A 26398-nucleotide genomic window follows, 5' to 3' on the forward strand; every position below is an offset into this window, starting at 1 on the left:
AGACTAATTTACCTATATGTTTCCTTTCACCATTCTCTACATTACCAGGTCTATAGCAATACCTAACTAAATATTTCATCCTGCCCACCTCTATTTCACACAATGCTGCCTCAACATAACTGTTGTGTCCTTTCACCTCGAAAGGACATAACTCCTCTACTACCATTAACAGCACTTCCGATCCTTTTCTGTCCTGACTGTCTTCACAAAAAAATGTCACATCCTTCTATTCCTGTCAGATGTCTAACTCATCCAACCACATCTCACTTATTCCAACAATTTTTGGGCAGATGATCTCAATCAGTACAACAATTTTATTCCTCTTATTTCAGATACTTCTGGCATTCGTACAAACATAACAGCTCACTTCCAGATCTATAAGAAGTCCTAAGCACACCACTACTTAGATGTGACCTCCTCTATACCTCCCCATGCCTATTCTTCTCTAGCACCGGCAATCCTACAACCCTTACCATACTTACACACTCTCAGCATATCCCAGGCCATCTCATTCTTTTCCTTTCCACTCACACATTCACTTCTAAACCAGCAAATGCATACTTCTGAAGCAGTACCTCACCCTAATTTACCCACTCCATTTCCCTGTCTGTCTGTCTGTGTTCTTGTCCTATAATTTCCTCATCTCTCCATTCACAAGCTCCTCTACTCTGCTTTCTTGATTTTTCACATCACCTTACACTTCCTCAGAAGGATAATGACTGTAGTAGTGAATAGGGCTTCTATTCACTACTACAGTCATTATCCTTCCTTCCAGAAGCAACTTCTCTAGCTGACTCACACCAAAACCATTTAAATGCAGCCCATCTCTCTCTCTCTCTCTTATATAGTTCCATCTATCCCTTAAATTCATCCCACATGTTCACAAAATGCACTCTTTCTCCTCACACAGCTTCATTAGCACACCATTCATAATCTTTGCTTTCCACTTCAATTCACTGACATCATACCTGGGCAAAACACCAACTACCACACAGTTATCCTTTACTCAACAATCTATGTGCAATAACTTGTGTACCCACTTTCCAACATTAGGCTGTGGGTTTGAATCCTGCCATGGACGTTTGTGGTTGTATTTAGGTGGTAGATGAATTTCATCATCCAGCATGAGACGCCACTACTTCCTCCTGATCTGGGATATAGAGTTTGATATTGATTCCTCCAGGTAACCCTTGACTATCCCTGCTCCATGCACTGTAAACATCCTTCTCTTGCAGATCTTTATGCCATAATATTGCTTCAAGCTGCCTCCTAAGTATATCATAATCATCTGCCTTGTAGTTCCACATATACCCCTTCTTAACTAGAATTTGCACATGTTTTGCTACCTCCCAAGTCAAGACCATGTGATCACTTTCCCCAAACAGAGGTAATGTAGCCACCTTATTTATAGACAAGCCTTCTAATCCTATAACAGGACCCAAAACTCTCGTACCCCAAGTCTCTTTGATCACATTCTGCTTCAAGTAATTATCTCACAGGAAGTGCATAAATTCCATTTTCTTTCTGCCATGTGATCTTTCCTTCTTCAATCTGTCTCCAAAGTTGAATTCCACTATTATAATTACTCAACTTGCACTCACTGTATTAATCTCCTGATGCATGTCTTCCACGTCATTTCTGGCACTCCCTGGCCTATAGTAGCAATCAATCTTATACTTTGTCCTACTGGCCTCAGTCTCACACCAGAGTGACTCAAAAGAGCTGCACAACTGACTCCTACTCTTGTTGGCTGCAATTCGTCTGCTATCATCAGCAGTCACCCCTGTCCTGTCTACTCTATTCTCTCTGAAAATACTAAAGCCATTACATCCTATTCCTGTAACTACATCATCTGCCGTTAGCTAAATCTCACTAATGCCTATAATGCTTGGTAAGGTTACACTAACCAATGCCAAAAATTCCTCCCTCTCGTTCCTGATACTTCTGGCATTAGTATATAGAAACTGCAGCATCTCAGTAGGCTTCAACCATATTTACTTCCTGACTTCCCTATACAACATTTTTGCTGAGAGACTAGATTATGCTCTTGTTGGTCACTCTCACACTCGTCTGCATCTGCCTTAATTTCTTTAGCTTTTCTGACTTTGTGCTGCCACACACTCTCAGTGAACAAAGCTCTCTCTCTAGACACCTAACTTCGAATCCATTTAAATGCAGTCCTCAGCATTGTACAAATCTTTATGTCCATTAAACTAACACCCTGGGTCCACAAACTTTAGTTCATTCCTTCTGCACAACCTGCATATTGATTCATTGGATATCATCACTTTCCTTCTTGGTTTGCCTCTATCACAGCACGGCAGCAGGCTCACAAACTTCACCTTTTCGTTCTTTTTCGCTTCATCCAATAACTTTTTTCACATCCTCCGTCATTTCACCTCTCGAGTCATTGGTTCCAGCAAAAACAATCAATTCTTTCACCTTCCCTTTCTGCATTATAACAGAATTACTAACATTATTAATTTTTGCACTAGGGGGAAACAACGCTGATCATAGAATCAGCATAAAAAAAATTATCTGCTTACAACTCTTTGTTGTTTATTCTTACAATTTTCTTTTTGGCTTCAGACCTCTTGGTTTTTTCTGTTCTCAGTTCGACTAATCTCTTGCTGTTTCTGCAGCCTTAAGCTCAGTCTTATTAGGACTAACACAGAATTAATTATGTTTATGTCTGTGAAGATAAGACTGGGTTTAATACTTTAAGAATAAGATTAGATACATACATAGATACTCCTTTGGATATATATACATTTATTGTTTATAGTTTAAAAATGGATATTCCTTTTACATTTTTTATATACCTTGTTTTCTACCCACTACAGGATGAAGGCCTCTCCCACTGCCAGAGGGTTGGGTCTACTTCTCCCATGTGACCCAGTCCATCTTGGAAGAATGTATTTATACTTGGATGAATGAATGTATGAAGTTGGAAGACAATCACAAACATCCATACCTAGGTGGAATACGAACCTGCAGCCTCTTGGCTGGAGAGCGGATACACTAACCACTCAGCCAACCAGGCCAGCACACACACACACACACACACACACACACACACACACACACACACACACACACACACACACACACACACACACACACACAAAAACACACACACATTCAGCTAATTAGCTTACCTTTCTTCTTTCATCTCTTTCAACAGGACAAGATTTTACACAAGCACAGTGTGGTTTCCCCTCTTCATTAAGTACACACTCTCGGCCTGCACCACAATGATGTTTATCGCAAGGATCTAAAAAAATAAAGATAATGAATTTGTGAAATGAAAAAACAGTAGTGATGACAGTTTCCTTAATGCTTTTCAATGCAAAGACAAGAAAAATAAGAAATATTTTTTCATTGCAATATAATGATTGATTTTTAATGGTCTTACTTTCATAAATTAGTCAGTAATTATGACATGAAATTAAGTTGAATAATAGGATTCTAAATGATTTATGCTACTTTACAGTAAGATAAATAAATACAATATCTTTATGCATGTGAATTTCAGTAAAATTCTCAATATTTTATAGCTCAGAAATATAAGTTCTTGTTTGCTGTAACATTATATACTACCTTATGTTAGTACATAAGAAATCATCTGCAAATAGTGCTATATTCTTTGTAGACGGGGAAAAGTAGGTATGAAGGACATGCAGGTAGCGTGTAAAATTCTTCTAGTTGCTCTACTAAACAAAGCCAGATGATAAAAGTCCACATAGTACAACCATGTTTTTAATTTTAGATGGTAGCTGTCAAAGGCTGTTTTTAAATGATTCCATAAATAAACTGGTTAGAAGAACCCACAACCAAGACCATACTTATGCACAGGCACTGGCCCCAAAAAATTAGGGCCCATTTAAGGGCCTCAAACAATGAGAGGCACCCCTGGAGCAGTCTACAGCCTCGGGAAAAGTGTAAGTACAATCCTGATCACAACTCTCTCTTTTGTTCACAACATTTTCCTTGAAACTAAAGAAAGTTTTTCTTTTTTTTTTAATGCAATGTTTGAGCAGTAAGATGGTACCTAGCAGAAAAAGACTGCATAGCTAGTCTAAGGTTCCTTCTCTGAGTGCACTTGTATTGCAATTCTTCAAAAACCATCATCATCATCAAATTCCTGACATGTACCCTCAAGGGGTGTACAGGATATGATAGTACTACACGAAAAAATTACATCATTACTAACTTCCTATCTACAATTTTCCTCCAAATCAGTCTGTTACTTGTAAAGACTCCAACATTATCAGATCTTATATTTCTATCGTCTAAGGCACTTTGTACCGTATCAATCCACCTATATCTTGGGCTTCCTCTGGGTCGTTCTGCTGCCAACCTGGCACTTGTTTTGCTAATCTTTCCTCGCCCATTCTGTTTAAGTGACCATACCTCCTGAGATTAGCTCTGCTAACGCATTCCTCGATGCTGACAATGTCAAGTTCTTTCCTAATATCCTCGTTTTTAATATGATATTGCCATTGATGCCATCTGTTCACGCCTATAATCTTTCTCAGGACTCTCATAGCTGTGGTCTCTAGTCTTTGGTCAAGTGTTTTACTTCTGACCCAGCTCTCAGATGCATAAGTTAAAACTGGTTTGAACACTGTCTTGTATACAGCTAATTTAGCGTTCCGACTAATTTCTCTCTTATTCCATATGAATTTATTCAATTGACTTCCTACCATACCAGTACCAGCTTTGTTGATTCTGTTGTCTATTTCCATATTTAATTTACCATCTTCACTAAAAATCGTGCCTAAGTAGCTGAAATGCTTGACTTGTTCCACAGGTTCTCCATTCACAACACAGTTGACATTTTCAATGATTCTGCCTATTTTCATTGTCTTTGTCTTTTTATTGCTGACCTTTATACCATATCTATTACAACAGCTATTCAATTTAGTCAGAGAATCTTGCAGACTTGTAGCGGATTTATTGAGAAGTATAACATCATCCGCATAAAGCAAAGAGCTGACATTAACATCTCCAATTTTGATATCATGTTTAATACCACTTTCCTTCATAATGTGATCCATATAGATAATGAATAACAGAGGGGATAATGTACATCCTTGTCTCACACCAGATTTAACATTAAACCATCTTCCTGTACTTCCTTCAATTCTAACTGCTGACTTACAACTCAAATAAAGAATAAGTATTGCTTGATATAATGCCCCATTGACACCATATAACTGCAGCGTATTGAATAGCTTCTCTCTGGCACCTTGTCATATGCCTTTTCCAAATCGACAAAACTTAAATACAGATCTCTGTTATATTCCCATGATTTCTCGACTATTTGTCATAAAGTGAAGATCTGATCCTGACAGCCTCTATTTGGCCTGAATCCAGCTTGTTCTTCACCAAGCTTTTCTTCCACAATTCTTCTCAATCGTTTCACAAGTATACTTGCATAGATCTTGCCAGGAACACTCAGTAGGGAAATACCTCTGTAATTCTCACATTCAGTTTTATTTCCTTTTTTATATATGGGTACTATGAGTTTTCTAGTCCAATCATCGGGAATTCGTCCCTCTGTCCAGGCTTTCTGAACTATGCAGTGCAGCCACTGTAAGACTCTTATTCCACCATACTTCAGCATTTCTGGTCGAATATCATCTACTCCTGCTGCCTTTCCACATTTCAAGCTTTTAATGGCTTTTTCTACTTCAAGTATGGATATGTATTCCTGACTGCATGTCTGGTTAGTATTTTTTAAAACTGTGCTGTCATCACTGCGTGTTTCATTTAGCAGTTTTTCAAAGTAATTACTCCATACCTCAAGGATATCTTTTTCTCCTGTTTTCATGTCACCTTTATCATCTCTAACTCCTTTTACAGCACTCTTTCCTCCATTCCTAAGCTTCTTCAACAACCTCCAGAATATTTTGTCACCTTCTTGATATTTATTTTCTATATTCTTGCCAAAGTCCTCCCATGACTTGTTTAGCTAGTTTTACACAATGTTTAGCATTCTTGCATTTGTCTCTATATTCTCTAAGAGCACTATCTGACTTATTTGACAGGAACTTTTGATATGCTTTCTTCTTTTCCTTTACTGCCTATTTAACTTCCTGTGTCCACCAGGGTGTTCTGATTTTTTTATCCTTACAGACAACCTCACCACATGCCTCTCTGGCAGAATCAATCAATGTTTTCTTCAGAGTTTGCCACTGAATCTCCAAGGCTTGATTCCTGTTCTCAAACTCTTTCATTTTTTCTTCAATAATCTTTGTGTATTTTAGTCTACAGTTCACATCTGAGAGCTGCTCAACTTTTATTCACTTTAAAACTTTCTTACATGTTATTCTTTTCAATGTGAAATTCAATTTTATCCTGCTCAAGACTAAATAGTGATCACTTCCAATTTCAAATCCTCTCTACACTCTGGTGTTCTGCACCAGGGAGAAAACATCACTATGAACAATAACATAGTCAATGAGACTTTTCTTATTCCTAGCCTCTTCTCTCCATGTAAATTTGTGCACATTTTTATGTTGGAACATGGTGTTAGTAATAACCAGTCCATGTCCTGAGCAGAAATCCAACAGATATTTGCCATTATTATTAGCTTTGCTCTTTTCTCCAAATTTTCCCAAAATATTTTTGTATGTCTCACAATCATTTCCTACTCTGCTATTTAGATCCCCAACAAGGACCAACTTTTCATTTTTCATTGCGTCAGTTGCTTTTTCTAAAGCCTCAAAAAATTCCTCCACTTCTACCTTAGTAGAACCTTCTGTGGGACCATAGGCACAAATAAGTCTCATTGTCCAGTTCCTCGTTCTCATATTTGCCCACATTACTCTACTTGAGACTGACTGCCATTCAAGAAGATTGGCCTCGTATTTTGTGTTGAATACTTTGGCTACTCCTTCTTTTGCTCGACTGTCGTTGCCTGAATATAACATTTTGTATTTATTGCTCAGAAAGATGTCACCAGTTTTGGTCTTTTTTGTTTCAGTCACCCCTATTATGTCAATCTGGTACTTATCTAAATACTCAGCTAGCTCCATTTCTTTGCCATTCAGGCTTCTTACGTTGATAGTACTGATCTTTAACTCTGGTGATGTTGAGTTGGGGTTTGTTTTCAGATTTGTTCCAGTAGCTGACTTTTCACTGTTCGCCCTGGTTCCCTGGCAAAAACAACGGGGGCCTTGTTTAACTGGGCGACGCCCCAGCCGGCATGAAATTTTGTCATGTTGTGCCATCATTTTTTATTTTGGTTTAACCAATAAGAATACAATTTGGTTGGCTAAATCCCAAATTGCCAGCCCATCCTCGTTAGTTCAGTATCCAAATAGATATCCAACAGGGTGCAGCATGAGAAGGCGAGGATTGGACATTAGGTCAGAAGCCCTGGTCGGTTCTCTGCATTCCTTTAAAGGCTATCTGAAGGTCTCCTCTCAGTTATACAGCTTTGACCCTTAAAAACCCCTTCTTCAAAAACAATTCATTAAAAAGAAGCACTTCATTGAATTGGTTATTTAAAATAACTGTTTTGGTGAATTCATTATAAAAACAATTCACCAAAACAGTTATTTTATGTCCAAAATACTGTTTATGATTTTCATTAAAATTACTTACATGTTATAGATAACAGGAGTAAGTGGGATTCGAGGCTTATTCCACATTACTTCATAGCAAGGTTTGTAACTGATCCACTGTTTGCTATATTTTAACTTAACTGATAGCTACTGTTTTCATGGAACAAAACATGCTACTTTAACTTTTTGGTTCTGCAGTCAATAGAACTATCACCAGCTGCCAAAAGATGTCAACACCAATTCTGCATTACTTCCACCTTAGTATCACCACCTCTGGGTCTGGCTTCCACTGACGAGACCTCAATAAAGGTGAAAACCGGTCTGGGTAGTGACCCCTCCCTTAATGCATAGCAGTATACATGTCTGAAAGGAGATGTGCTTTGCATTATGGGATACTAAGGCAAGCGATCAGAACTTATACCACCCTTACCACGAGTTGCCCCAGTCCTGAAAATACTTCAGGTGCAAACTATGTTTGCTTACACTTGAATAAAGGATTAAACCAAATATATAATTGGTAGCATAGCCAAGTGAAAAAACTTCCATCAACTATCTCTAATCCAGAGAATTTTAATAATAAGGTGTTGACACCTTTTGGCAACTGGTGATATGACTTTTCATTACTTCCACCCTAGTATCACCACCTCTGGATCTGGTTCCCATTGATGTGCTTTTGCGCAGAAGTGGCTGCTTTTCCTGAGATGGGAAAGGCTCTGTTTGTGGGTAAGTATTTGCCTGTCTCTGAGTGGGGCCACCACTGAGATTATGGCTCTGCTCAGGGATAGGTTTCTGCCTATCTCTGAGTCGGGCCACTGCTGAGTTTACGGCTCTGCTCGGTGGTGGGGTGGGCCTGTCACTGAGTGGAGCCACTGCTGAGTTGGATAGTCCTTCAGTCACTTGTAGGGGAGTCGTCTGGAGGATTGCCTAATTTTTAGAGAGGTCTTTACTTAAACAGCACCTCAATAAAGGTCAAAACCGGTCTGGGTAGTGACCCTTCTCTTAATGCACAGCATTATACATGTCCACAAGGAGATGTGCTTTGCATTATACGATACTAAGGCAAGTGATCAAAACTTATACCACGAGTTGTCCCAGTCCTGAAAATACTTCAGGTGCAAACTTTGTTTGCTTACACTTGGATAAAGGATTAAACCAAATATATAATTTGTAGTGTATGACTTTGCTAAATTTAGCATATCTATTTTATTATGATGCAATAATTAACATATTCACACCGAGCACAACACAAATTGTGTCTTTCAGTACTTGCCCATGGATTGGGACGTGACAATCCCAATCCATGGGCAAGTACTGAAAGACACATTGGGATGTGAGAGAGAGCTTGGTCTCATACTCCTAGTTTGCCATCTGCTGGGTACATGACGAATCATTACACGTGCTTTCTAGAGAAACCAGTTATATTAAAAGGGAAAGACTCTTTGCTTTTTGGCTGTATAATTCAATGATAAATAAAAGAGAAATTTTATAATTGTTTATATTTTTACATAAGAGCCTGTGTAGCTCAGTGGATGTGGCATTTGCACACCATAGCACTTGACTGCATGAAGGAAGACTTGGTTTTCAAATCTAGTAAGCAACTAGAGGAAATTTTTCTAAGCCTTTTTTTGACTGGTTCCCATGTTATTCAATCTCTGGCATGAGCAAGCAGGTTTTTTCTCCCAGAAACTTGGGTTTTTCATCCTGTAAACTCAAGAAAATTGACTGTAGAACCACACTATCAGACGTTAAATTTATTGCGTTAGGGTTAGGGACCATGAGATGGTGGCACTTGTTGAACTCCTCTTCACTGCGTGCCACTTAATTAGTGATAGTCTTGGGCCAGTTATCTCTGACTAGCTACCAGTGGAGATTGAACTGCCCACTCAGTCTCCAAAAGTTAGATAGGGCTAAAATGGACTCGCCTACTCCCTATACGAAAATAAAAGGCATTAGCTGATTTTTTTATATATATTTTTACATTTCTAAAAGTGTAGGCATACCATGAAGACAGTTCACTGTCTTCATGGTATGCCTAATATCAATTTTACACAAAACAACTTGAAATTTCTGAGTCATACATATCCCCAAATGAGTAAAAATGTGTGAAACCACCTACAGAAGAGCCATGTTACAAAGTCAAGTAAGCTATCACCAGATGAGCAACACATGCAAAACAAAGCCTACCATGAACATGTTAAACAGATGTGGTATCACGTACAGTGGCCAAGTTATGCTTGAAAAGCATGAAGGAGTACAACAGAACTGCTAAGCTAATTTTTTTATTTCATGTGCAAACTACAAGAAAACGTAAGCGCATACATAGAAATGATTAAAAACATACATTAAAAGACAAAAATAGCACTTGCATAAAATATCAGATTTCACTCATCTAGTGATTAATATACTTTAAAGCTGTTTCATTCTTCTTTCACTATGCGTTATTCCCACTTCCTATGCAGGGCTGCATGTTACTTAGATGCAACTTCTTGTTAGTACCACTCCCAACCGACCTGTCACCTAGTCTGCCACTGGGGGGGGATATATTTTTGGCTGTAGAAGAGTATGTTCACGGTTAGCCTAGTGGCTTTGCACTTTGCAACCATATGCCTGGGGGAAGGAGTGTCCCAGGTTCGATTCCTGTCGAATGTGAGAAACTTGAGGATCTTCCTCAGGGATAGCCAAGTTTCTGGTCTTGGGCATGGGCAGTAGAGTTTTTTCCACCAGTTTATCTGGCATTTTTCATCTGAAATGTCTTCACAACCTTTGCAATATGTCATTGGAACTTCAAATCTCTATCCACAATCACCGCAAGATTCCTTGCTTCCAAATGTAAGGTTTTAAAATTTGTGATCCACAGCTGGGATGCTTCATACTTACTTGATGGAGTTATACTGGAAGAAGTATGAAGCATCCCATCTGTGGATCACAAATTTTAAAACCTTACATTTAGTTGAATTAAAATGAAATTTCCATTCATCTGCCCACCTTTCCAGCTTATTCAAACATTCTTGAAGAGCCAAAACATCAGCACTATTGCTAATAATCCTTCCAAGTCTCACATCATCTACAAACAATTGAACATCTCCCTTAGTCCTGTGGCAATATCATTGACATAAAGATTGAACAGTAATAGTCCTAGGACTAACTCCTGTGTAATTCCATTTTTAACCTTCCTATGCTTTGATACTGCTCCTCCATATACAACTCTCTGATATCTATCAGAGAGCCACTCACCAATATAATCCACTAACCTGATATCCAAACTCATATGATGCAACATAAAAATCAACTTGTCATGTGGCATCCTATTAAATACCTTGGAAAAATCCAAAAATGACAATGTATACCTTACCCTCATCCACTGTTCTTTGTAAAAGGTAACCTGCAACTTGTAAGTTAGCCAGATTACTAAAACAAGAGTGCCCTTTAACAAATCCATGCTGGCCTGCATAAATAATATCACCCTCATCTAACCAATTCTGTATATGCATTCTTACCAATTTCTCCAAACCCTTAACTACAGAAGAAATACAAACAGGCCTATAGATTGATACCTCCATTCTACCACCACCCTTATGTTATGATGCTATCTTACTCTCTTTCCAATCTCCTGGAACCATTGCAAGACTTTCGTTAAACAGCCAAATTAATGGCACGGTCAGTTCCATAGCACATTCCCTTACAAACACGTGGTGAAATTCCATCTAGTCCACCTTATTGACAGTTAACATACTCAGTATTCAGAATACATCCTCACCCAATTCCTATCTCCACCCAGCAAAGTAATCTGCCCACTATCATTTTTCCTGCTACTTGCCACACAGTGGAATAAATTCCTTGGGATTCTCCTTGGATTGCAGTGTCAGTCTCCTCTCACATTAGAATTTTCTCTCATTACAATACCAATAACTTCTTTCCTAGCCTGAGCCTTATACTCCTCATGCAACTATTCTCCACTTCTCTCTTTATAAGCTTTCTATAATCTCTTTTTCTTTTGCAATTCCCCTTTTATTCCTTTTGTCATCCATCTGACTCCAAATTGCTTTATCTTTTTCACTCGAAGTATACAATCTGTCATTGCTGTTAACAATTCTTACTTAAGTATCTCCTATGCACTAATAATGAAAGAATTCCTTCAAATTCTTTCATCCACTGTACTGCTGCAAGCTGGTTCCTAAGTTTATGAGTCACTTTTCTGATAATTCCACAAATTCCTTTTGTTTTGATACCTCCACGTGCCTATTCATCCTCCAAGTCAGAGCTACATGGTCACTCTCAACAATGTGGAGCAAGTATGTCATCCCAGGGGCAATCAGGTCCTCTTCCTTGTATAGTGAAACCTGTGGAGTATTCATAACACTAACACCACAGTAGATGACTTTTTAATATGTAAATGGCCTGGTTGGCCGAGTGATTAGCGTATCTGCTCTCCAGCCAAAAGGCTGCGGGTTCAAATCCCGCCATGGGGCATGGATGTTTGTGATTTTGCGTTTGTCTGTGGGAATACTAGTGGTGGTGGTGATAGGCGGTAAATGGCATTAGTGTAGTTGCAGTTAGTGATAGTTGGTGATTTTAGTGGTGGAGACAAAGTTGTAGAGTAGATGCCCTCCCTCGATGAGTCTTTGGACTCCCTGGAGGTGTTACATAATAATAAAAATTAAATATTTCATCTTATGTATCATAAAACATTTTCAGTATAATTATAAGATTGTCTTATGATATATAAGACAAAATATTTATATATTAAAAAAAGTTATCTACTGTGACATATGTGTTATTTTATAGTTAAGCAGGTATGCTGATTCTCTGACAAAATCCAAAGCTCTTGATCCTTGTGTTCCTTCCATCACAACCTAAGACAGTTGTCCCTCACGAGATTCAAAAATTCAGTTTCCTTATTACTGCATGCTGTAATCTTCTTCAGTTACTTTTTAGGTTATTCCAGTATGCCTGTATATGAGGGTGTGTGGAAAACTTGTGATAATCACCATAACGGAATTGCAGTAAAACCATGTAACTTACACATTATTCTACATATTCCCCACAAAGTGTTACAACACTGCTGCATCATTTGCAGTCTTCTGAGAAAAAAAAAGTATTTTTCTTGTTGCACAAATCAGTCCTCAGCTGCAGATATGACTTCATCATCTGTGATAAATTTTGTTCCTTTCAAGCATTTCTTTAAATTTGGGAATAGGAAATAGTCAGATGGAGCCAGATCTGGTGAATAGGGTGGTTGAGGTAGACACTAAAAATCCAAGTTGAGAGTCCAAGAGTGTCTGTTGAGTTTCATGAGCAGTGTAAGCAGGTATTGTCCTAAAAAAGCAACATGCCTCTGCTCAGTTTCCCATGGTATTTTCCCTTCAGTACCTCTTCCAATTCCTTCAAAACTGTTGAATCAACTTCTGCTGTAACAGCTGCACTTTTTTTGAGCTACTTGGTAAGGATTGCACCATCCATATTCCAAAAGACAATGGCAGGAACCTTCCCTGCTGACTTTTGGGTTTGGAAATTTTTGGCTGTGGAGAACCCTTGTGTCTACACTCCATTGACTGTTGTTTGGTCTCTGGGTCATAGTGATGAAGCCATGTTTCATCAACAGTCACAATATGAGGCAAAAAATTTGTACCTAATTTCTCAAAATGACTCAAATCTCTTGAGACGACAGCACACATTCTCTCTTTTGGTTGAGATTCAAACATTGGGGACCCACTCACTGAGAGCTTCTGCATATCCATTAGTCGGCAGATAATGACCCCAACTCATTGCATTACCTGGATATTCCACCAGAGTCATTGCAATGGTTTTGGGTGGTATTCATCTATCATCAAGGATAATAGCATGCACTGCATCGATGTTTTCAGGTGTGATTGCTGTGGAAGGTTTTCTGACCTGGAAACATCTGTTGTCTCAGCCCAGCTTTAAATTTGGCCACCCATCTGGTAACTGTTGGATATGCTGGAATACAGCCACCGAAAGTCTCACACCAAATTTGGTGAATCTTAGTTGCAGACTTTTCTTGCAGCATGAAAAACCTGATGACGGCCTGCACCTCTGAATCTTCAAATTTCTTCAAAGCCTCTGACATGTCTTCTTATATATCCTAAAAGAAAAAGAACAAATTATTACAATTTGATGAAACAGTAGATAAAGGGTTTTAAGATGTGTTCTTTTTTGTGGTTATATCTGTTGCTTTAATATCATTTTTGTTCTCGGTGTTTATCAGACCTTTTCAACCCCTCCCCTCCATAACAGATGAATTTGGAGGAAAATTGTTGATCAGAAGTTAGTAATGGTGTAGCTTTTTCATGCAGTACTATCCCCCCCCAAGGCTACATATCAGGAATTTGATGATTATGAGATATGAGAGTTAGTTCTTAGAAAAAATTAGGAACCTGAACAGACAGCATTGTGGGCCGAATCATATTAAAAATGAAGACATTAGAAAGGAACTTGACATTGTTTGCACTCAAGAATGTGTGAGCAGGGCTAATCTGAACACCCTTTGAGGGTATACATCAGGAAATTAATGATGATGGTACTGCAATAGACTGATCACTATTATGGGATTAAGTAACTGATATGCATGAAATCAGTGGCAGTCACTTAAAAAAGGAAACAACAAGTGAGACACTTATTGCCCTTGTTACTAGAGTTTTCTGTACTTGAGGTATTGCTTTCAAAAGTGCATAACCCTATTCGATACAAAAATGGTGGCAATTATGCTCAATAATCTAATGTGTTGTCTCTTACCATTCCACAATCAGTTGCAGGAGATATATGTAAGCATGTTAGCAAAGTGTTTTGAGTACAGGATTTATCACTTTGGGCCACACAGATAGTGTAATATCATCAAAAAACATCTCACTTATATTAGTGGGAATGCATAAAAATGTAAGAGGGAAGAGATATAGGCTAGTAATAAATAAGAGGTGAGATTTATACGATACATAGTAAAAAGGATAAAAATAACCAAGACAAATTACACATCATCATCAAATTCCTGACATGTACCCTCAAGGGGGTGTACAGGATATGATAGTACTACATAAAAATCTTACATCATTGCAGATTTCCTAGACAACCTTTGTAGAACTTTCTATGGGACCATAGACACAAATAAGTCTCATTGTCCAGTTCCCCATTCTGATATTTGCCCACATCACTCTACTTGATATTGCCTGCCATTCAATAATTCAGTGATATTATTTATTTCTAAGCAATAAATATTCAATATTATATTCATTGCCTGAATATAACATTTTGTATTTATTGCTTAGAAAAATCTCACCAGTTTTTGTCTTTTTTATTTCAATAACCCCTATTATGTCTGATACTTATCCAATTCATCAGCTGGCATCATTTCTTTGCCATTCGGGTTTCTCATGTTGATAGAAGTATTGCAGAAATATTATTTCTGCAATACTTCTATTATAATAATAATAATAATCATCATCATCATCAAATTCCTGCCATGTACCCTCAAGGGGTGTACAGGATATGACAGTATTACATGAAAAAATTACATCATTATTAACTTCCTATCTACAATTTTCCTCCAAATCAGTCTGTTACTTGTCAAGACTCCAACATTATCAGATCTTATATTTCTATCGTCTAAGGCACTTTGTACTATATCAATCCACCTATATCTTGGTCTTCCTCTGGGTCGTTTTCCTGCCAACCTGGCAGAGAACACTTGTTTTGCTAATCTTTCCTCTCCCATTCTATTTAAGTGACCAAACCACCTGAGATTAGCTCTGCTAATGCATTCCTGGATGCTGACAATGTCAAGTTCTTTCCTAATATCCTCATTTTTAATATGATATTGCCATTGATGCCATCTGTTCACGCCTCTAATCTTTCTCAGGACTCTCATATCTGCGGTCTAATAATAATAATAATAATATTCTATTCTAATAGTTTTTGCTACTCTTAAGAATGGCACCAAAAACTCGTTGTAACAAGGCAGTGTCTAAAGCTCAAGTTCTTGCTACCGAGGAGAGCATTTGTCCTGATGAACAAAAGTATTGATGATAATTTATCTGAGGATAAGTTGATATTAGAAATATCTCGATTAAAAGAAATTATTAGAAAAAACGACCAGAGAATTGGAAAGGGGGAAAAACGTCTTATCCTGTCTAAGTTTGACTAAACTTAGACAGGATCCATTCCCCCTGTCTAGTTCAATGGTAACATTGTTACAGAATGTGAGCAAGTTGCCAAAACATGACCTTCCCTTAGTAAACCTATGCTGTTCATCACAAAGTAGAGATTCACTGTCAACCCATTTCTGAATGCGAGCACCAATCAACTTTTCCAAAATCCTCACCACCACTCCCGAGACACTAACTGATTGATAGCCGGACACATCAGTCCCTGCACCACCCCTGTGCAACGGAACTACCATACACTTTCCCCACCCCTGTGGAATGGGGATACCCATATTAAAAGCCTGGTCAAAGGAATGGTCAGTTCAGCTGAACACTCTTTTAGCACAAGTATCCCATCAGCCCCTACTGCTGAATTCTTATTCAATTTGTGCAACAGCTCTAATACCTTGTACTCATACAACTGTGTTTCTCCATCCAGTGAAGAGGCAACAGTGAGCCCAATGTTGCATACACCAGGTTGATAGCTTTTAACAAAATGGGCTCTCATTAACTGAATAACCTCTTCTGCATCTGTAACCATCATGCCATCAGGATTTAGAAGAGTTATTCTTTCATATTCATTCCTTCTCTCACCCACAGCACATCGACATAATTCTTGTGGGTTGCACAGTGATACAAATACTGAAAGTTGATACAAAAAGTAGCTAAGCCACTGCAAAAGTGCTGTCCAGATCATATCCAGATTAACATGCATAGATCTGACTGAGATGAAGAAACATCAATAAAAGAGCACTCCACCCAATAGGCTATACATAATAGCCTATTGGGTATGAATCTCAATATATGTATAGATATTTGTTATTATCTTTAGGTGACAGACAAATTTCACAGCCAGGTGAGAGACCATATCACCCTGCTTACTGAAGACCTGAGGAGGATATTGCACAAGTTCCATGTTTAATCTCTAGAATAGGGTTTGCAGATTAACGAACTCTTAACCAATCCTAAATGATAGGTTTACTACTTTTTCTGGGTATAGAGATGGAAAGGACAAAATGTTGATGTATTAAAATAAATCTTCCCTGGAATTAGTAAGTAGTGGTTTCTTTGTATGAAGAGTGAGAGCATCAATATTAAATAAATTTAAGGCAAGGTATATACAGATTTACCAGTTACAACATATTCCTTACAATGCATTTATGATATTGTGGATGACAACTGAAAGGTGTAAAATAATACCAATAAGATTTTTTTCTTTGTACATATCTAAGAAATCTCTACAAAAGAATAATGATTTTTAAATTATTTAGGTACTATGCATACAACTCAACTCATATAATTATCACTCATATTTATGAAGTAAAGAATAACCTGGTATGTATCCTCCTCCATGAATGTGATTTCTCTCCGCTTCTTCCAATTTTTTCTCCAATTCTTTCTTCTTTTTTAATTCATCTGCTTCATCATCAGCCAATAATTCAAAAACATCTTTTTCATTCTCCACTTCTTCAGTCTTAGGAAAGTGTTTCTTTTCATGTTTGTTTTTATGAGCCTAAATACAAAAAATTGTAATTATTATAAAATGTATACATTAATATAAAATATTTTCCATTTCACAGTACTGAAGAATATATGAAATAGGTAACTAGAATTTAGTATGACTTATTAGTGCAACTTTTTCATGTAGTACTATCATAGGTATCTCATATCTCAGGGTATGAGATAATTAGGAGCCTGAACAGATGGCATCAATATTCCAGTTCACAAATATATTCTCTGGGGGACTCAGATCTCTTTCAGAAACCTAATTTTCCATGAGTTAGACCAGCGCTTCCCAAACTGTGGGCCGTGGCCCCCTTGGGGGGCCGTAGGTTTTGTTGAAGGGGGCCGTGAAATAATGAAAACAAATTTAAAATGTTTTAAGACTAAGTAGATTTTTTTATTTAAAAAAAAAACTTATTTAACTTTTATTATTTATGATTTTTTTTTGTTATTTTTTTATATTTTAATGGAAAAATTCACACATTGGTGTTGGTTCACAAACTGCTTCCTGCGTATTTCGGCGCTTAATGAATATTAATAAATATTGCTTATTCATATGTTTCATTTCAAAGCAGTGGTTAATTGTATTTACTTCGAATGCTCTCCAGGGAAGCTCCAAATATTGTCCCTTTCATCAGGCGTTCGTAATCAGGGACTGTTGATATTGACTTTATATACATATCAAAACTCATTTTATATTATCACTCTCATCCGAGCTAGTTTTCTGTTACCAATAAAAGTTTCGCACATACTTCACACATGAAAAAAAAGCTTAAACAAGTTCATGTGAGGAGATAGTAACTCCCTTGCAGTAGGCCCTCCCTAACAGCCACTATACTGCAGAGGCAATAAAAACAAATACTTTTATTATGCCAGTGAATAAGGTATGAGGAGTCTGTGTAATATATTTCTCGACAAATAGTGCAATTAGAGACAACAGGGATAAAAACACACTAATTAATGAATCACATGTCCCCTCATACAGAAATTTTGCTGTATAGACTGAAACAAAACCATATGTTGCATGGGCAAACACAGTATCTAACTAAAAACTATTGTTATTAATTAGATGTGTGTGAGTTCGATTTCCCAAGGCAGCAATAAAATTCAACGGAACGTGTTAAAATTCGTAAAAGTGTTAAAACTAAGTAATATATATATATATATATATATATATAATGATCTTGTGTTGTATACAAGTTATGGAAGTTTCACATATGGAATTCGGTTGAAGAGAGTTAGCATTTCAACTCAATTGTCAGCTATGCTTTTATCTTTCGGTTGTGTGATCTTTTGTTAATACCGCACCAATCACGTTTTAATAACCTTCCTTTGCTGTCTGTTTCGCATTAGGCTTAATTACCTTAAAGGGGAGAAAAGTCACAAAAGAGAAAAATGTTCCTGGTCCAGGGATTCCCTTATTCAAGTAATATTCACTAATTTCATGTTATCAGTCTGAGGTGTGCCAGTATCGGTAAGTGGTGATATTATTTGATCTATTCTATGTCAAAAAATTTAATCCTGAGATGGATAAGTGACTGATAAAAAATTTAAAAAATTCCCACGAACAATCAGAAGAAGCAGAAACAGACTCAAAAAAAAAAAAGGGCAGTATTCATATTTTACCAGAACAGCCCATAGAACAGGAATCAGAAACAAACGGTAAGAGGCAAAAAATGTAATATTTGCATTTGATTTTTGCAATATTCGCTGTGTACGTTTTGTATTGAATATAAATACAATAAATATTATAATAATACATCTCTCTATTACGATTTTTTTTCGAGGGGGGCCGTGAAATATTTTAATTTTTGCAAAGGGGGCCTTGACATCCAGAAGTTTGGGAAGCACTGAGTTAGACACTTACTAGCCTGTTTTCCATAGAAAAAGCATTATTTTGCTGAATATTCTTCTTATACACATGGCACTTGGGGTTTTTTCTGAACTATGACTAAAGATCCCATTCCAAATTATGAAGAGCACCAACCTGCACTGTGAAACCTCTACTTCACAATTCACTACTCTGACAAATGCTCTCTATGAATTCAAATTCAGAGAGACAGAAAAAGAGAGAAAGTACTAAATTCAGAGAATTTGAATTCATTATGGTCTATGGATGTTTCTGAATGTCTTTGGCAAATCATGAATCACCTGGTGCATGACTTCCACCTTGCTTTATTATTAGAAGGCTGAAATGGCTTTAAAAGTAAAACGTTTGTCTCTATTATTATTATGTGACACCTCCAAGGAGTCCTTGGACTCATCGTGGAAGGGCAGGTTACTCTATTATGCAGCACCTACCATCTCTTCTGCTTAATCCTCCTATATGCACTATTACACTACCACCATTAATATTTTAATTAGTATTTAACATTTGTATTTTTTATTGTAAATTGTTACAGAAATATTATTATAGAACTATTGTTATTTTTATTATTCAGGACCTCCATGGAATCATATGACTCATCATGGGAAGCCCATTTTAAGCAACACAAAGCCTATCACACCATTTCTTAAATTCATTCATTGAGTGTAATCTCTGTACCCATGCACTGTCTTTCATGGTCCAACCACCCTCCATGCAAAAAAAAAAAAAAAAAAAAAAAAAAAAAAAAAAAAAAAAAACCACTCTCACACTCTTACTCACCACTTCCATTTGTAACTATCTCTCAACAGTTTAAATGTCTCAATCATTTAACCTCTCCATCTCTCTGCCAAACATTGCAGTCCACATAGTCCTCAGCCTATCCTCATAGCTAACACTGCACAGTCCTGATAACATTTTTGTTACCTGTCTTTGTGCCATCTATAAGGTTAATTTATCCCCATCAGATCCAGTGACCAAATCTGAGAACAATAATCCAGATGTGGTCTGATCAGGGGTTTATAGAATGGATTCACCACTTTGCTGGTCAGTGTCCTAAGTACTGCAGCAATCCTCTGGGTTACCTTCACCACCTTTGCAATATCTCCCCTAAACTTTAGGTTTATATCAATCATCATCAGAAGGCTCCTTGCCTCCTCCAGCAAAGTATGTAATTCCCAATCAATAGTTCCCAAACCTCATTTAGTTGCATTAAACTGACCCCCCCCCTCATTTACCTTGGAATCCACTGATAATGTCATCAACATAAAAGTTCCAATATTGGGCCCTAAGAAACCCCACTTGTAACCCACTGCTGTTTGATATTGCTCTGTTATACACACTCTATCAGGTAGCTAATCCCCAATCTAATTCACTAATGACATCTAAACCCATGTGCTATAACTTAAATATCAGCTTATCATGTGGTACCCTGTCAAATGCCTTTGTAAAATCCTTCTCTCATCAGCAACTCTTGTTACTCAAAAGGCAAGAGCATCCCTTAACAAATCCATGCTGAAATCATTATTATTATCACACCCTCCATGGAGTCGGCAGACTCATTGGCGGGAAGTTCATTAAACTGACAACATATTTAGCCTGTAGAATCTTAAAATCCTTAGTACTCCTTGCATTAACAACACATTCTAGTAATGCATTCCATTCGCTAACAATTCTTCATGTAAAAAATCTACTCCTCACACCCCCTCTTCACCACACTTTTACATAATTTCCAGAGATGACCTCTGGTTCTTTCCCTCTCACCTTCTACTCTTTTTATAATCCCCTCTGGATTAATCTGATAAAATCATCTCACTAACTTAAATATCTCTATCATATCACTTCTTTTCCTCCTATCCACCAAACTCTATAATCCACATTCCTTTAACCTCTCTCTCTCCATAGCCAGCATTCCAAAGTCCTGACATTGTCTTAGTCACTCACCTCTGGATCCTCTGGATTCAATGTCTCCACATGACCAGATTTGAACACAATAACCAAGTGTGGTCTGACCAGTGCCTTATACAGTGGCACAATCACTTCCTAATCCCTACATGTTAGAGTACTTCTTATCATAGAAGCACTACAATGTGCAGCCTTTGCAACACTAGCAATATGCCCTTTAAAGTTAAGTCTACTGTCAACCATCACTCCTAAATCTCTAATCTCATCCGCTTCCTGCAGTATGGCACTTCACATAGATTACATTAACTACAGAAGGAATATAAACTGATCTATAGTCAGACAATTCCATTCAACTACTACCCTTATGCAACAGTGTTATACCCATTCCTTGGGCACCTTTTTCAATTTTGAAAAGCCAAGTCAATAAAGCTGTCAGTTCCTTGGCACATTCTTTTAAAACTAGTGGCAAAATCCCATCCAGTCCCATTGTCTTAATTGACATGCAGAGTACTTAGCCAATGTTCTCCCCAGAAATTTTTACCAGTCAGGTGGAATGAAGCATTAGCCGGGCATACAAAAATTTTGAATGAGTTAAGAAAGACCTTTTTCATAACAAATTAAAATAGTAATTTTATTAGAAATTACTTCAAATAAGAATAATATTTTATATAGTAATTATAACAAACAAGACTAGGATTTTTCTTATTTTCTCATTAAGTAATGAAAAACCTTGTAATGCTCACAGCTTAAAATTCTATACATTAATTCTTCTCTTCTTCTTAGAAGCCCAGTTGTCAGCAGCTTTTTCGTAATTAAAATGTTTTGAATCTGGTCCCTCCAGTGAAATCAGCATCAGATTATTTAGAGTATTCTGTCTGATGCGATTCCTCATACAGATTTTTATCCTTTTTAATGCAGAGAAACTCCTTTCACATTCAGCTGTGCTCAGGTATGGCCAGTCCAACTAGTTTTGCTAAATTTGGGAAAGACTCTTTGAGCTCAAATGGTGTTGCTAATTTCAGCAGTATTTGTCTTGGATCTAGATTTTTGTATGACTACCGATTAATCATTTTTGATGCAACTGCTCATTCTAGTTTAGTACTTTCATAGTTTAAAACTGCAGGACTTCCATTTCTAGAATAATAATCAAAAAGAATCTCAGAAGCCTTACGTTGATCACAACTTTCTGCATTGAAAAGTCTTGAAAAGCAGGAAATGATTGGTATATCTGGAAATATTGCTTCTAGGTGTTTAATAACCGTGCCTATGTATTTATCATATATTGTAGTCTTGAATGTAATAACATTAGAATCCGAATAATCAATGTGAAAGTCTGACCATTCACCTGAAAGATGCTGATGAAGATTTTGAAAATGACTGCCAGGAGTGTCTTTCAATTCCATGATGGATAGTTTTCTGGATTCTAAGACTGGCTCTATTTCAGTTAAGTCAACATCTTGCCTTTGTCATGATCTAGACAAGTTAGATAAATGCGGTAACACATCTGAAAGCATCATTAGTGAAGCTATGAAATTGTATGTTCTGATATATTAACTTAAACCTTCAACTGTGACATCATTTCATTCAGTGGTCTCTCTTTCCAATGCAGCTATAACATTCACCGTGCATTCTCTTAGAGACTGTATTGCAAAATCATGAGACAGCCATCTAGTGTCACTAGCATTTTAAATTTAATCTGAGGACCGTTCAGTATATTTTGGATTTAGGTTAAACCAGCCATCCTGACTGAGGAATTTTGGAAGAAGAAAAACAACTGCCTTAAGATATCATTAAACATGACTAAATAAGACACTTCAACAGCTGCTTGGGCACTAGCAAGAGAGCCAGTCGGTGGTTTACACAATGACAATTGACCATGAGTCCATCTGTTTTATCTTTGAGCAGTTTTGTAACTCCCTTTTGCTTTCCAATCATGAATAGTTATAGTCTCAGCTTTGCCATCAATAATATTGCAAGTTGATACAAAACTAACCCTGACCTCTTTTCTAAGTTGACAAACATATTTAATGTACACAATCAGCTGTTTTAAAACTGAGATGTCTGTAGTTTTCATCACATAAAACACTGAAATAATCTGCAGAATGTATATTTTTCAGTATTTCAGATCTAATTTCTGATGCTAAAATATCAATCAACTCTTGCATTATGCTTTCTGAGGTATAATGTGCATTTTTACCAACGGTTAAGATGTTCTAAGTAGGACCAGCCCATAGCCTTGCAATGCTCAGGCAATCTTTCAAATAATGTAGTATGTGGTAACTCATTTTTCGCTAACCAATATATAGATCTTAAAGCTACCAGAAAAGCATCTCTCTGCAAGTTATTCAAAATTGAAACTGATTTTTCAATTTACCCTATTCCAGTTTCTTCTGGTATATGTTTTTCAATTATATCTGAACAAGAATCAGTGTGTAACTTGCTTTGTTCATGGTCAACCAAGCTTTCTTTTCGAAGTCTTGGGCATGGCATAGTTGCCCAAGTCACTTCCTTGTTTGTGGGTCATCTCTTTCCATATCTCATACATGTGGAACACATCATTCCATTATTTTTCACCACTAACAATGGAATTTTTTAAACCACTCGCTGTTAATACCTGATAAGCAGTGTTTAGACGCGCATTTTACATTTGAAAGAGACTCTGCAGAAATTGATGATTCTGTTGTTGGTTTGGTTTTTGACTTCTATGCTTATTGGTTTCATCTTTCTTAAAATAACTTAAGAGTGTGGCTTTCTGACTTGACTTTTTACTCATTATGGGGTAATTTAATAAATACAAAATATCAATGTTATTAAATTAATCGGAACAAATCACTGAATTGTGAACCGACAGTAATACTCAAGACACATAATGCGCGTTATGTCGCAATTTTACTATTTATAAGTATTAATTACTAGGAATGGGAATTGGTATCACTCGAGACTGACGTCATAGTCCTCGCGAGTTTCGAGAATTCCCTGAGATCACAATTATATTTGATGTGCAGGCCTATTTTCTTTTACAAAATAAAATATTAAATACTTGACTCACGATCTTCGGACAAAAACCATTATTAAGAAAAATAAATGTAGATTTTTAACATCGATTTTTGCCTTAGATCCGAATTCACTCAATTTTCACAATTTATTTATTTCAAACATCAAAATTATGTCTCTTTCGTAAAAGATCTTCTTTGCAACCGATACTGTTGTATTTGAAATTCCAATTTTTGTCTTTTTCCACATACGGATTGGTGTGCATCAAAGTGAATATCCGAAGCTCTCGAGATTGGCTTGCAATGCAAGAAATTGAGCTGGTCTCATGAGTATCGAGACTCTCCGGTTTGATTTTTCATCACTATTAATTAAAAAATGTCTTAAATTATTTTTTCCATTCTTGCTCATTATTTAGCCATGTCAATTCACAACATTAATTAGCCAGGCGGTTTGCCCATTCAAAAGGTCCTGGGGAGAACATAGTTAGCATTTGTAAACCTTTTCTCTTGCACTTCAAATCCCGAACCCTTCCATACTTCTAATAATAAATCTCTTCAGGATTAAATACCCCAATAAAGTGATCATTAAACAACTCCACTATAGCTTCTTGATAATTTCTCTACTTCCATTTTCGTCTAACAATCTCATTCTTCCACAATCATTCCTCCTCTACTGGCCATATAATAAAAGACTGCATTCAGATTTTCCTTGGGTCTCAAGGGCTAATTCTTCTCATACCATGCTGGTCACTTTCCTGTCCTAAGTCTTATATTCCTCATTCAACTGCTCTCCATACCTCTCCTTATCTGTAACCTCTTTTTCGTCTGCAATTCCCATTTCACATCATTAGTTATCACTAGTCATCAATATTTCTTCACGAGTTCCCATGCACTGGTGACATCTCACCCTTCCACTTCTTCCACTCATGGAACTGCCCCATTAATGATTTTTAAGATTATAATAATCACTGCCTTATAATTCCACATAAATACATTTCTTCTCAATATTTCTGCATGCTTATTTATCCCCCACCTCCAGTCAAGACTACATAGTTATGTTCTCCAAATAGGGACAGGGATAACATTTCAGTTATAAACAGGTTCTCTGATGCCAGAACCAAATCCAAAACTCTTCTTGTATTCCTTCTACTACATGTTGATTGAGGCATTTAACCCTCAAGAATTCCAGACATTTCATTTCATTTGCTTACTACTGCATGCTGTTTCCTCTTTCTAATTTATACTTCTATAGTTTCAAATCTCCCATAATAATCATCACTCATTTTGCATTTGTCAAACTCAACTGCCTAAACATCTCCTACTCTTCAAACTCTGTATTCCCTAGACTATAGAAACATACCACCAAATATCATCTCCTGCCCACCCCACTGTTATGTCACTACTTTCTTTATATTACTTTATTTTTACTTTTATCTTTTCCTTGCTACACTTAAGATTTTAATATCCTTTTCTATCTTAACTAACTTCAAGATCTAAATCAATACTTGCCTATCATGCACTATGTAGAAAGGTAGTCTAAAATTCTGGCTGATTCCTAGATTATTCATGTGTACCTCTTAACTGATAAAGGTTGTTTCTTAGTTAGGAGCAAACCCTTAATGATTACTATCTGACATTGCCTCCTGATCAGATATTGGCAAATTTATTTGATACATTGCACCAGCCAATATCTTAGGATAGAAGGGATTCTTATCCAAGGAGACCTTCCCAGAATATTATACAGAGGTGAAGAATCTAACACTAAATCTTATTAACAATATACTCTACTTCAGCTATGTTTAACTTAGTTTGCAACCGTGGCTTCTAGAACATCATATTTTACCTTTTGGTAAAATATGATGTTTTGGTTCTAGTTTATGAGTGGTAAATTGAATTCATATCTCAGGCCAACATCAGGTTTACAATACAAAGCATATTTATTGAGATCTTAAATTTTACACAATCAGATATATTATACATTCAGTCAATTCATTATCACTACACATTAAATTAGATAAAAATCAACTAAAACTCAATTGGAGATGATCGTTAACTCGATCTATGAGATTAAACATTAATACACACAACATTAGGAAGTCCACTAGAGGGAGTCATGGTGTGTAGTGTTTGTTGAGAGCTCCTAATAAGATAAGTGTTATTTTAAGTTATCATTGGCAATTTTGCTTGAATATTACGTAGTTATGTTTGTTTTCGTATCTTAGTGTGTCTGTTTGTGTGTTTTTGGTGTTGCTTCAATTATTAATTTGATAAGATATGATAGAAGCATGCACATGACACTGGTAAGAAGGAAAATGGCGGCTAGTAATAATGGTTCGCCATCTTTGTTCAATAACTGTAACACAAAGGAGATTTAATGATATAATCACGTAATCACAAAAAAGATAT

General features: G+C 36.8%; 1 protein-coding gene across 2 annotated transcripts in view; it reads right to left on the bottom strand.

Moving 5' to 3' along the window:
• LOC150096360 (SPARC-like) overlaps positions 1-26398 on the bottom strand; it is a 150048-nt gene that overhangs the window by 52179 nt on the left and 71471 nt on the right. For both annotated transcript variants that reach the window (XM_090409146.1, XM_090409147.1), the window contains exons 3-4: positions 17060-17240; positions 3159-3274 (exon numbers count right to left, since the gene is read on the bottom strand). In XM_090409146.1, coding sequence (XP_090265272.1) covers positions 3159-3274; positions 17060-17240 — 297 coding nt within the window. The remainder of the gene's footprint in view (positions 1-3158; positions 3275-17059; positions 17241-26398) is intronic.

Source organism: Typopeltis vanoorti, chromosome 19 (assembly GCF_054136105.1).
Source record: "Typopeltis vanoorti isolate ZY-2024b chromosome 19, IOZ_Tvanoo_1.0, whole genome shotgun sequence".
Taxonomy (NCBI): domain Eukaryota; kingdom Metazoa; phylum Arthropoda; class Arachnida; order Uropygi; family Thelyphonidae; genus Typopeltis; species Typopeltis vanoorti.